This window comes from Castanea sativa, chromosome 2, assembly GCF_040712315.1.
Source record: "Castanea sativa cultivar Marrone di Chiusa Pesio chromosome 2, ASM4071231v1".
Classification (NCBI taxonomy): domain Eukaryota; kingdom Viridiplantae; phylum Streptophyta; class Magnoliopsida; order Fagales; family Fagaceae; genus Castanea; species Castanea sativa.
The window spans coordinates 33,354,865-33,366,928 of NC_134014.1; the positions used below are offsets into that span (position 1 = coordinate 33,354,865).

Genomic DNA, 12,064 nt, shown 5'->3' on the forward strand with positions numbered 1-12,064 from the left:
CAATTGCCTCAATAGTAAAACCAGGAAAAAGCTCAAATTCCAGAAATTCCTAGAGAGGATACGAGCTTAAGATAGGGTAACAGAACAAAAAAACAGAAACCCTAATAGAAAAGCCTCATGTATAGTTTGGGACCCATGTAAGTAAGGGAGTTCATCATCAAGGTCATTTACAGTTCTGCCCATAGGTAAGTACAAGGATAATTCAGAAAGAAAAAAAATTAAGTACAAGAATATGGCTTTTGGGTCTGGCAAAACACAGGTCATATTTCAAAGAATAATGCTACATATATAAACTAATTTACAATATTTATACAAACTGTTGATATGAATTTAGTAATTTTCAAATAATTATTGGTAATATAAATATGATATTAGTAGTGGATTCATATTAGAATTAATAAGAATATGCCACATCAACAATTTATAAAAATATTATAAAAAAATTTATAACTATAAAAGAACCCCTCATAAATCACAATCACATACATTAATTGCTAATTGCTAATGTCATTCATTCATTCAAAAGACTGTATTTTCTTTCTTTCTTTCCATCCAATATATCATTTCATTCCATTTCAGTTCTTTCTATCTATCTCTCTCGTTCACACACACACATCATCAACAAACGGCATAATATAATTAATTTTCATACCTTGACATACCTTTTCATCCAAGTAATCCACTGATACCCTCCCTTTCTAAGCTCTCTTTTGTCCCTAACCCATGTCTGTCAACTTCAGTCCTTCTCCCCCAGATATTACTCTGATAGTCTGATTTCCTCTCCATGTGCCCACCTTTGCTTTCTTCACTATTAAAACCCCATCACCCCATCTCACCATTTCATGCACTCTCACTCTCACTCTCACCAACCCCTCTCTCTCTCTCTCTCTCTCTCTCTCTCTTTTGTTTGCTTCTCCTTGTTTTGTTCTTTGTTTGAAATCTAATGGAACCTCAAAACCAACAACAACAAGCACTAAACGAGGATGGTGGCAGTGGAAAAGGGGGATATCTATGCAGGCCAAGCATTACACGCTGGACTCCCACAACTGACCAGATAAGAATTCTAAAGGACCTTTACTACAACAATGGAGTTAGGTCCCCAAGTGCTGAGCAGATTCAGAGGATCTCAGCTAGACTCAGAAAGTACGGCAAGATTGAAGGCAAGAATGTCTTTTATTGGTTTCAGAACCACAAAGCTCGTGAAAGGCAGAAGAAAAGGTTAAATTCTGATGTGCCCATGCAAAGAGGGGTTGGGGTTGGTAACACTAATTGGAATAGTACACCTGAAGAATCCATTCACACCAAGTACCCCTTGCCCAACATAACCTCTGGTGAACAAACTACTCCTTTATACATTATTCTTCATATTTTTATTTTTATTTTTCATTCTATAGTTTGAAAGGTCTCTTTTTTTTGTGGGTGTACCTTTCTGACTAGTCATTTGTGGTTGATTTTTTGTGATGTGGGTGTCTGTGGTTTGCAGGGATCTCTGCTTCATCTTTATCATCTGGGGTGATAGCTGTTGGGCATATGGGGAATTATGGATATGGATCGCTGACTATGGAGAAAAGTTTTAGGGTAAGCATCTATAGGTTTGGCACTTAGGCGCTCTAAAAGACTTATGGTGAGGTTGGTTTACTGAGTTATTAAGGATTTGTTTGTTTTTTCATTTTAAACTCATATTTTTATATTTTAAACAAAATTACATACTTTTCCATCATATTTTAAAAAATTATAAAAATTTCATCTCAAACTATTTTATCAAACATCTCTTAAAAGTTTTTGTTTTTGTTTTTTCAAAATTATATAAGTTGTTGTAGTTAAAAGTTAAAACCATCTATTTTGCAAGTTGCAACATCTAGAAATAGCAAGAAACCGACATAAAACTTGAGACCATTTACGTGATCATATATAGTGCAAGCTTGATCTACTGCAATTACTATACAGAGACCGCATCTTTTGGTATCTGATTTCAATAAAGGGAGAGACAAGCTAGACAATCCTTATAAAATATCTATAAAAAGAAGTATATCCATTCGGTTTCCTTCTTATAAAACAGTCAATAATTAAAGCTTTCAAGAAGAGAAACCCATTTCATTTTGGGCGAAACTAATTAGACGAAAACACCATGCAGTGCACTAAGACTATAGTTAAAATGGTAAATATAATGTGCAAAAAGTAGTAATTTTTCTATTTATTTGAGTCCTTTATAATCTTATATCTTTCTTGCTAGCCTTTACTCTCTCTTCAATGCTTGTTTGTCTCAAACAGAACTGCTCAATATCAAATGGAGGCAACAATGGTGGAGTTGGTGGGTCCATTGGGCACAACTCTGGATGTGTAGGGGTTGATCCCTATTCTTCATCCTACAGTACGCTCTTTGATAAGAGAAGATTAATGGAAGAAAACTTAGGAGAACAAGAAGATGAAGAAGAAGAAGAAGTGGAAGCTGGTGAGAAAGAAACTCTCCCACTGTTCCCCATGCATGCTGAAGACATCAATGGCTTCTGCAACATGAACCCGTACACCACCAATGGGCACTACATGTACACCAGCTGTTATCGCTCTGCAGATGATGGAATCAATGGTTCTCGCACTTCCCTCGAGCTTAGCCTCAACTCCTACTGTCACAGATCTTCACCCTACCATTAGATTAGACCCACCATAGAAGTTAATGTTTGTTTTCTTAATTAGCCACTATGTACGTACTTGGCCTTGCCTATGTCTATGCTAAATTGCTAATTAAGGGTAGTTTGCCAACTGGGCCTAATTTGACACTACTTTTTATAAAAAGTTCAAAGTACTAGTTGTGAAGTTGACATGTGAAATGCAAAAGAAATTAACGGGTGATTATAATTTAGCTTTTCCTTCGTCTCTTTTGAATTAATATTCCATGATAATCTGCTAAAATGAATGGATTAAGAGCAGAAAGAATCATAGTAACGATTAGTATATTTTCTTACCCAAAAAAAGAAAAAAAGATTAGTATATTTATTATGACCTACTCTGTACCTTATACATATTGTGAGCTCCTAGAAGACCACGTCTTTTGTTAAGTTTTAGCTTGCACATTATCAGATATAGTGCAAGATTTGTGGAGGTTAAAACTAAAAAATGGCTTTCTGTCACCTTCACTGAATTGATTAATGCTTCAGTAGCTTTCACGCGCATGCACATTGCGTGGAAAAGTGAATCTATGGTGCTGTGCTGGTGCTGGTGCTCCTAATCTACAGTGCAAAGGTTTTCTGGGTATCATATGGTGCTGTGTACAGTGTGAAAAGATTTGCCAATGATATCCAATCCAATGGCATAAAGAAATACTCTATCTACTATGAGAACGGGAAGGGACTGTTAGAGGAAGTATGATGAAACTAAGGGTCCGTTTAGATAGAACTTATTTTGCTGAAACTGAAAATTGAAAACTGAAAATATTGTAGCAAAATAATTTTTAAATGTATAAATAGTGCTGTGAGACCCATTTTTAATGAAAAAGTTGTTGTAAAATTTGTGGAACTCATAAACAGTGTATTTGTGCACTGTTCATTACTGAAAAGTCAATACATGTAGCTGGGTTTAAAAAAAAAAAAAAAAAGCAAAAACGAGTACGTGAACACACAAACGCGGATCCAAACGCCCTCTAAGAGAATGTGAAAGCACATATGCGTCTACAAAGTGGTATATATTTTGAAGTTTGAACCCACTTCGTAGAAGCCGCAATGCCATTTCGTTTGTTTTCCTCTCAAAACTATCAAATGGGCTGTGGGTTTTATGGTGCCCAAGCCAATAAGTTGCACATTGGCACAACCCTTGTTTTATCTCACTAGTACGGTAGTACCACCACCATCTCAAAGTTATAAATATTATACTCATTAGTTTAATTTGGCACAAAATTTTTTAATATTGGTTATTATCGATGTACTGTTTTGTAGTTACTAACATATGTGATATTAAGAATGTACAAAACTCTCATTATTATAACTTATAAGTTTATGATTTTATACTGGTCAAGATGGCAGGTTTGGTAGAAACTTAAACAATTTGATATTTAAATTTATGTGTTTTCAAGGATTAAGTGTATACCGAACTGCTTACTAATTTAAATATTTTAACATTTATAATTTTGTTGCCAATAACTCAATACACCCTTCCACTTACCCTTATATTTTATTAAGGTGAAGACTTTATATTTAAGATTGAACCTCCACTTGCCCTTATATTAAGATTGAACCTTAGAAATACACCATGCCACTGACCATGTATAATCTCCTCCAAAAACTATCCTAATTATTCACTTCTACCTATAGAATCACAAAATGAACCCTGCTCTATCTTCTAAGATGAGAATGATATTCCTTGAGGGGAAAAAAATGAGAATAATATTTGACTCTTTTCAAGTATTATTTTAATAACCCTCGTCTTGAGGTCAGCTGACACTGCCAACTTTTGGAAAAGGATTTCATGTGGAATGAATGCAAGATTGAAACTTGTTTACCAAGAATAAATAGGTTAGGAAATTTGGGACTCTCAAGCCCATTTGGTTCACGTGGAATGAATGCAAGATTGAAACTTGTTTACCAAACAAGTTTCAATCTTGCATTCATTCCACGTGAACCAAATGGGCTTGAGAGTCCCAAATTTCCTAACCTATTTATTCTTTCAACAATGTACACCAATTTTTTTTTTCTTTTTTGTCAACTAGAATGTTAATCTGACCACCAACTAGCATATTCTTACGGCCTATAAGCTATATGCAAAGTACAGATTCTAGACAGCTCTCTTAATTAATCGTAGGGCTTCCTTCGATCGAATCTTTGCTTAAAGGATGAACACAGGTACTACAAAAATGAATGTAACAACAAATCAAGAAGTCATTGATTATCTTTTTATATGAAGGTTCACAACACTTCGTTTGTCCATAATAATAATAATCACACACACCTACCACATTCGGTAATGACTCACTTTACCCTCATACAGCCACTAACCAATGTAATGTATTCTTATATATAAATTATGGATAAAATTTAAATATCATTCCTTAAATGAAATACATTAAGTTTTACTGTATTTTATTGGTTAAAACAATTATGTATTTGAATTTAATTAAAAAACTTAATGCACAACACCTAAAAGAATTGTGGGTAAGTTTTACTATTTTTATACATATCTATAAGCAAAACCTTGTGTCAAGTACTTTTGGGGTCACACTAAAGATATAAATGCATTTGGATGGTACAGACTACAGAGCAAGTGTTGTGATGACATGCATGCACATGGACATTCAAGGAACAAAAATAATTTACTTTCTGTTCGTTCTCTCTACTCTGTTAGCGCCCAATGAACAGATTCGATATTGAAAAAGGTCCCCATCAACAAGATTTTGAATGGATGCATTCCATTAATTCGTTGACAAGTTTTTCATACTTTATGGCTGGAAATGGCCCTAATGTCTGTTTGGGAAATTTAGCCTTTTAATATAGAGGGGTAGACAAAGAGAGGGGACTTTTCGCTGTAGACAATGCTTCTATTCCTGGTTGAAGTATATTTTATGGAGATTTAGCTGTAGATCCAACAAGATCTTTGAAGCTTTTTGAAACTTCAAGTACGCAATGTCCTTTACCAGTAATATGAGGGATTGCATGCATCATGCTTTTTTGAACCCCTTTTATGTAGAGTGTTGTAAAGTCCCGTATCTGATTTTTTTTTTTTTGCTTTCCATTTTGATTAGGACTAGCTAAACTACATTTAAAAGTTTCCATGTGCATGCCATCTACGTAGTTATACAATTGTCTGGAGGCATATTCAACATTTTTCTACTGTCTATGCAAATCATTGATTTTTGGGTTCTCTTGGGTGGAGAAAACTTGAAAAGGTGGGGGGCTACCATTTGAGCTGTACGTATCTTTGTTTTGGTGGTGGGACTTGGGGAGTGAATCCCATTCTAATTTGTCATCCTCATTACAAGTAGGTCGGCAATAGAGTACAAAAATTGAGCAGATCTTTCTTTCAAACTGGACAAGGAGATATTTTGTTGTTGACTAGCACATGCATAAGAGTTCCAAGAGGTAGACTAGCCCTAAGAAAAAGACTATCACAGACTAAAAACTGGGCACAGCCTCTTTGGGAAGTTCTATATTGCAGAAAGCTTGATTTATTCACGGTATTTAGACCCACATTTGCCACCTTCTGTACTCTGTACCATGAACACCTTCTAACATTGGTCCAACAGACTGAGAAAGATTATGTCAAAATGTTTAAATACTACTATTCTACCTTCCATTTCTCATTTGAAGCCATTCACTTGGAGAAATATATTCTCTAAATAAGCTATACAAAATTACAAATCATTGTTTAATATCAAAGTGCCCCCTAATTGTGGTTACAAGATATATAATTTACTATATTAGAAGAGTGGTGTTTGTACACACGTCAATTAAAAATGTACACTTAAGTGCTCTTGATGGCTCCTCTAATTAGATTCACAAGAAGGTAAACTGTACAATCATAGTTCGAAGACTTTCAAAAATGATTATCCGATACCTTAACATTTTTTTTGATAAATGACTTTCTGATACCCAAACTACAGATCTACGGCCATTTTCCTTCAGAAAAATTCATGTAATACGCATCCAGGAAGTAAGCAACTGGAGCGACCCTCTGAAAAGGAGCTCCTCAGATTTTTTTTTTTTTTTTTTAAATGTGAGTTGCGGTACAGACCACGTTTGCCTTTCCTCTGTTCAATTAACTGTCACTGCGTAGCAAACAACTCTACAGTAGAAACATTAAATTTGCCTTTGATTTCAAGCTTTAACAATAAGTAGATCGGCAGAAATGGTAAACCTTTCAACTGCTTCCTACGTGAAATTGCAAGTGTGTTGATGACTGAATTTCTACTTCCTTCCAGCGTAAGATCCCAACTTAGACAAGTCTGGTATCCAGAATGACAGTTCAGAAGAGCCAGTGACGAACATCAGACTTCCAGGAGCCCATTTTATGACAGGAGGCTCAGTTTCGGTACTCATCCAACTAGCAACCTAGATAGTTTAATAATAAGCAATACCAAGTCAGCAACATAACAAGGTACACATACAGACATACATTTGCCGTTCATAAATATAATAACGTTGCATTATAATTGTGAGCTCACTGCCATTTACCATCTGACCAAATGTCCAGGGGGGCCATTATGTATTTCTTAATATACGTTCTTAGTGAGAAGAACCCTAACAAAAACCTAAACAATGACCCTGATGTGTCAACACAATCATCTATTTTTTATCTTCAATCTTGAGTGCATTTGTTTGTGCATATTACATTACATCTACCTATGGAGAATGCAGAACCCTACTCTATATCAGACAAATAACAGTAAGAAAGAGTGTAAGAAATATAGAAAGAATGAAAGCAACTTCAGAGCTGCATGAGAATCATGGAACATACTTCTTTCCCACTTCGTACGCTCCAAGAATAAACACTTCCATCACCTGAACCTGCCAGAAATCAGAATGAAGAAAGTCAATAATTACCATAGAAGGGGCAGCAAAAGAGATTAATTAGAAGTATTTTTTATTTTTGGGAGAATGGGGTGGGGAAAACAGCAAGTCCAGTAATATGGTCCTCCTTTTTTGACAGGTTAAGCAAAGGTAATCAGTGTAAGATTCATTGCTGACTCAATTGACGGTGATTTGGTTTCAAACATTTTGTATGTGTGACTACAAGCAAGGTGTGAAGAAAATAAGTAAAACATGAGCAATGTGGGAAGCTTAGAGTTCTAGTAAGGAAAGAGCTTCTTTCCTTGACTTTTCTTCTTCCATGCATGCAACATTGTCAATTTTTAGGTGATAGGAGTAAATGGCTTGTCTCTCCTTTGTCTCCTTAGTGCAGTATTCGTTCTCTGTATAAAGCTTTCTACGGAATGTATTAAGGCATCCAAAAGTGCAATATCCAACAAAGTGTAAGAAAGCAACAAAGCAAAGAACTGTAAGGAAATAGAAAAGCAAGAGTGGCATGTGGTGTGTGGCAAGGTGTGTGTAATGTTTCAAGTATCAATAAGATTCCTCTTTTATTGAGAACTCCTTTGTATATTCTATTTGAGCATGGTGAGATTTATCGCAAAGTTTTTGATACTTTCATCTTGAGTGTTAAATTTATTATTCTGGAAAAACTTCCACAACGATAAATCTCCACAATCAGGACATAATTGAAGATAAATTTTATTCCAATGGAACTAGTCCGTGAAAACAGAGCCACCAAAAAGCTCTGTATTTAAAGCCAAGCTATTTATAGCACCAGCAAGATCAGATCTTGCAGCTTCCTTCCAAAGGTTAAGATCAGAGTTTTAGGTAACGAAAAAATTGAAAAACTCCATAGACCGAAAATGTAAACATACAAACAGGTATCATTCATCCAAAATGAACAAATTCTGAATAAATTTATCCAAATTATTAATCCTGAGAAAAGTGACAGGATACGAGCAGTACCTGAGATAACAAACATTCCCTCAGGGCTGAATGATGCCTCTAATGTGGAATTGCTTGAAACAGGCTTGACATTATATGTGGATAACTGAATCAACAGAGAACATAAAAGCACATCTTAGGGATTAAACCATCTCTATAAATGCTACCAATTTAAGATCTCCATCAGTAAAGTTTTGCCATGACCCACCTAAGGGGGACCAGCACTGAGTAATGACCTTTTTCTTTTTTCAGTTAACGGAAAAGTTCATGGAAAGACAAGTGTAAGAGATAGATAACTCACAAGTGTGCCACGGAATGAATCAAGCACATGAATATGTCCATCCATAGTTGTCAAAAGCATAAGTCTCCCATCATTACTGAACTTTACAACATTTGCATCAGATGTATCTCCCCCAACAGAAAAGATGTCAAAAGGGCCCTAGAAGCAATCAAATTTCACTAAATAATTGTATTTCACGGATTTAACAATCTAGACAAACTTAACACTCCCATGCTCTTGAACATCAACACTAACCTTTTCATAGTTGCGAGCATCAAACATTCTAATGCATCCTCCAAAGGCAATTGCAAAGACTAGTCCTTGTTCATCATATGCCGTAGCAGGCCTTCCTTGTGCACGTAAAAGACCCTAATTTGCAGGTAATAGATATCTTAGTAATATATAAAACATATTTTGAAAAGGAGCATCTATATGCAAATGCCTCCACCTGACACTTCTCAGCTCGTTGATCCCAAAGCAAAACAGTTCGATCAAGAGAACCAGAGATAAAGCATTCTTTGCGAGAGCACAAGCTGAGTGACACAACCCTAGAAACAAGAGTAGAAGATGTCCTATTATTACACAGATATGTTCAGGCAAGTAGTCACTTGAAAATGAGAAAAAAAAATTGCCAAAATCGTTAGTGTGAGAAACCAAACCTGTCATGGTGACCTTTAAAATACCGCAAATATTTGTTGTCGTGCAATGATAGTAACCTCAGGGATTCTGATTATATTGAACAAATAAATAGATGATTCTAAATAAACCATGCACACACAAACATTTTTGGGATTAACATACCATCCCAGCCATTTTTTGAAGAGTAGATGACTGTTGTAGGGTGAGAAGTAAAGCAAACCAGATCAACCCCATACTTTTTGCTGTTAATTGTCTTCAAACAGCTGGCAATTAGCAGGAAAAAAAAAAAAGCGTCTCAATGAATCATGCCACTACCAAAACAAGTAGCCTAAAAATTAAAATAATGCACAACTGAAAACAAGAGTTTTTCAAGGCGACAGGAGAATTTAATATGCATGATTAAGTGTTAGTCACAATCGACTCTAGAATCGAAAGTGAAATCTAAAACATAGACCAAGGATGGCTTATTACAGTTCCCTATAGTTCCTCTTGATAAAACCAACTGAAGTCACCCACAAATAAATAAATTTATCAGTTAAGCCCATGGTTTTCAATCTCAATATCGGGACTATTTTAAATTCTAGAAAATGAAGAATCGTCTTGAGCATATAGTTCTTTGACCTTGTTAAAAGGAATAACATTTAAACAAAAAATCAACTTTCACATCTCACAAACAGGTGGGCCAAGGCTCCACAAAAGGCATCGAGTCTTTGCCCATCTGAGCACATATTTTACATCTTCACAGAAATCAAGCACAACAAACTTTAGATAATCCTCAATTGTTTTTTCTTTTTTTCTTCAAATAGTCGATGTGTTAATCAATTTGCTCACAATCCCTTTCAAGAAGGGCTCAACTCAACCAACAAAAAAATTGCTGTGAGTCTTGCGAAACCAACAATTCCCTATCACCACTATGATTGAGAGCACCAGGGTATGACTAATACATAAGCAGAAAATTTTCTGTGACTTAAATGTTCCCAACAAAATACAATGAACAACAACAAAACAAACAAAAATGGTGCTTAGAAAGGGGGAAATTTAAAGGATAAGCCAAAAAAGAAAGGCACTGACCTTGCAGTGGCAACATCATAAAGGCGAATGGATTCATCATCACTAGCTGTTACTAGATAACTTGAAGTCTTATGAAAATCCATGGAACTAATTCTACCATTCTGTAGATAACAATACAAATATGCATAAAAACTTCAGTAAGTCAATATATGGAAAGGAAAACAAAAACACAGAGCAAAAACTGTAAACATAAAGTAAGCCATCTCCAACAACACGTTGATAACACACAAACAGTACCTTAGATGCAGTCCATTAGGTCCCCCAATTATATTCAAACACTTGGTTGCATCGACAAATAAAACACAATTTGAATTTAATTTGGGAACCTAATGTACTACACTTAATAATGTACCCAACATAGAAATTAAATTTTGCTAGACATAGGACGGCCATTCAACTTACTCTTCTTCTTTTTTTAATACTTTATAGCGTCCAATTGATTTTGGTGTAGGCAAATCCAAACCCAAGTCCTTACTCAACAACAAGTGACTTTACGAGTTGAACTAGCTAGTAACCGATCGATTAGCTTTAGCTCAACTGGTAAGTTTCTTGTTGTCAAATAAGTTGGTGGCTTCCAGCTTTACTCAAATTAAGTTTGCCGTTCTTGTATGAATAAAAAAAAGCAACAAAAACACTTCCATAGTTTTCTCAGCAACCCAACAGAGGATTAGGGTTCCAAAGACACACACACACACCCATAAACCAGACACTATCCGTTGCTGCTGGTGTTGATAAGAAACATAAAATTTCACACGAAGTACATTGAAAACCATAGAATTCTGCTAAACCAAAAGCAATAATAAAAAAGAGGAGTGAGAGAATTTTACATAGTCTCTGAAAGCCATGCCGACTTCCATGCTTTGAATAATCTCTTCATTCAGCTCCAATGAAACCTTGTCTTCTCTTTCGGATTGAGAGCCTGCATTTATTTATTAAAATAATTTTGAAAAAAAAAACTAGGAAGTGGTTAAGCAGAAAGAAATCAACAATATTGCACACAAGAAAAAAGAGCAATTATACGTACCACCCATTTTTTTTTTGTTTGAGTTTCTGAAATCCCCAAAATTTGGCTCCGAATGAAATTGGAATTCCTAACTCCTAACTACCAACCGCCGGAAAACTCTAAGCATCAGATGCACAAGATATTGGCTATTGGGTGCCTTGGCCCTTGCTGCCCTCTCTTTTCATTTCTTTTTTACTTTTTTGATAAACATTTCTTTTTTACTTATATATATATAGTTTTCGTTTATTTGCTTCTTTTTTATTCGATTTTCGAGAGTGGGTATATGGCCGAGCCCGTGTGGTGGTGTTTTTTTTTTTTTTTTTTTGAGAATTTATATATAAATCTTATAATCGAAGAAAATTTTAATTAAAATCTTAAAATTTCAAATTATAATAAATTAAATCCTATAGTTTTGTCATTGACAAATCAAACTTCAATATTTTAAAAATAATAAATTAAAACCTACGGATTTAGGACCTTAGCTTATAGTATTAAAATTCAGATAGTAGTTTCATTTTAATGAATTGAGGTTTAATCAGGGGCGGCTATATGTTGAAGAACAACTTTAACCAATAATAATAATAATAAAGAAGTAAGGCGTTAAAGTGAATA

The 12,064-nt window shown here is 35.0% G+C and overlaps 2 protein-coding genes across 2 annotated transcripts; one reads left to right on the top strand and one right to left on the bottom strand.

Annotated features, from left to right (window-relative positions):
* Positions 1–943: 943 nt before the first annotated feature.
* On the top strand, positions 944–2,827 carry LOC142623442 (protein WUSCHEL). The gene is made up of 3 exons (XM_075796859.1): positions 944–1,331; positions 1,484–1,578; positions 2,272–2,827. Exons 1-3 carry the CDS (start codon positions 944–946, stop codon positions 2,650–2,652), a joined length of 864 nt encoding a protein of 287 aa, XP_075652974.1. The 3' UTR covers positions 2,653–2,827.
* A 3,625-nt stretch (positions 2,828–6,452) lies between these two features.
* Positions 6,453–11,704, bottom strand: LOC142623180 (protein ANTHESIS POMOTING FACTOR 1). Its single transcript, XM_075796579.1, has 11 exons — positions 11,474–11,704; positions 11,277–11,368; positions 10,450–10,550; positions 9,541–9,641; positions 9,399–9,465; positions 9,188–9,287; positions 8,995–9,108; positions 8,761–8,898; positions 8,481–8,565; positions 7,441–7,490; positions 6,453–7,034 (listed from the first exon to the last, which is right to left on the bottom strand). The coding sequence occupies exons 1-11, from the start codon at positions 11,478–11,480 to the stop codon at positions 6,891–6,893; spliced, it is 999 nt and encodes a 332-aa protein (XP_075652694.1). The 5' UTR covers positions 11,481–11,704; the 3' UTR covers positions 6,453–6,890.
* Between the last annotated feature and the right edge of the window lie 360 nt (positions 11,705–12,064).

Excerpts from the sequence above, each read along its gene's own strand:
- LOC142623442 (XM_075796859.1), top strand. The coding sequence starts at position 944 with ATGGAACCTCAAAACCAACAACAACAAGCACTAAACGAGGATGGTGGC. Across the intron at positions 1,332-1,483 it reads CTTGCCCAACATAACCTCTG|GGATCTCTGCTTCATCTTTA; the intron begins GTGAACAAACTA and ends TGTGGTTTGCAG. Across the intron at positions 1,579-2,271 it reads CTATGGAGAAAAGTTTTAGG|AACTGCTCAATATCAAATGG; the intron begins GTAAGCATCTAT and ends TGTCTCAAACAG.
- LOC142623180 (XM_075796579.1), bottom strand. Across the intron at positions 8,566-8,760 it reads ATTCATTCCGTGGCACACTT|TTATCCACATATAATGTCAA; the intron begins GTGAGTTATCTA and ends CTGTTGATTCAG. Across the intron at positions 7,491-8,480 it reads GGGAATGTTTGTTATCTCAG|GTTCAGGTGATGGAAGTGTT; the intron begins GTACTGCTCGTA and ends GATTTCTGGCAG.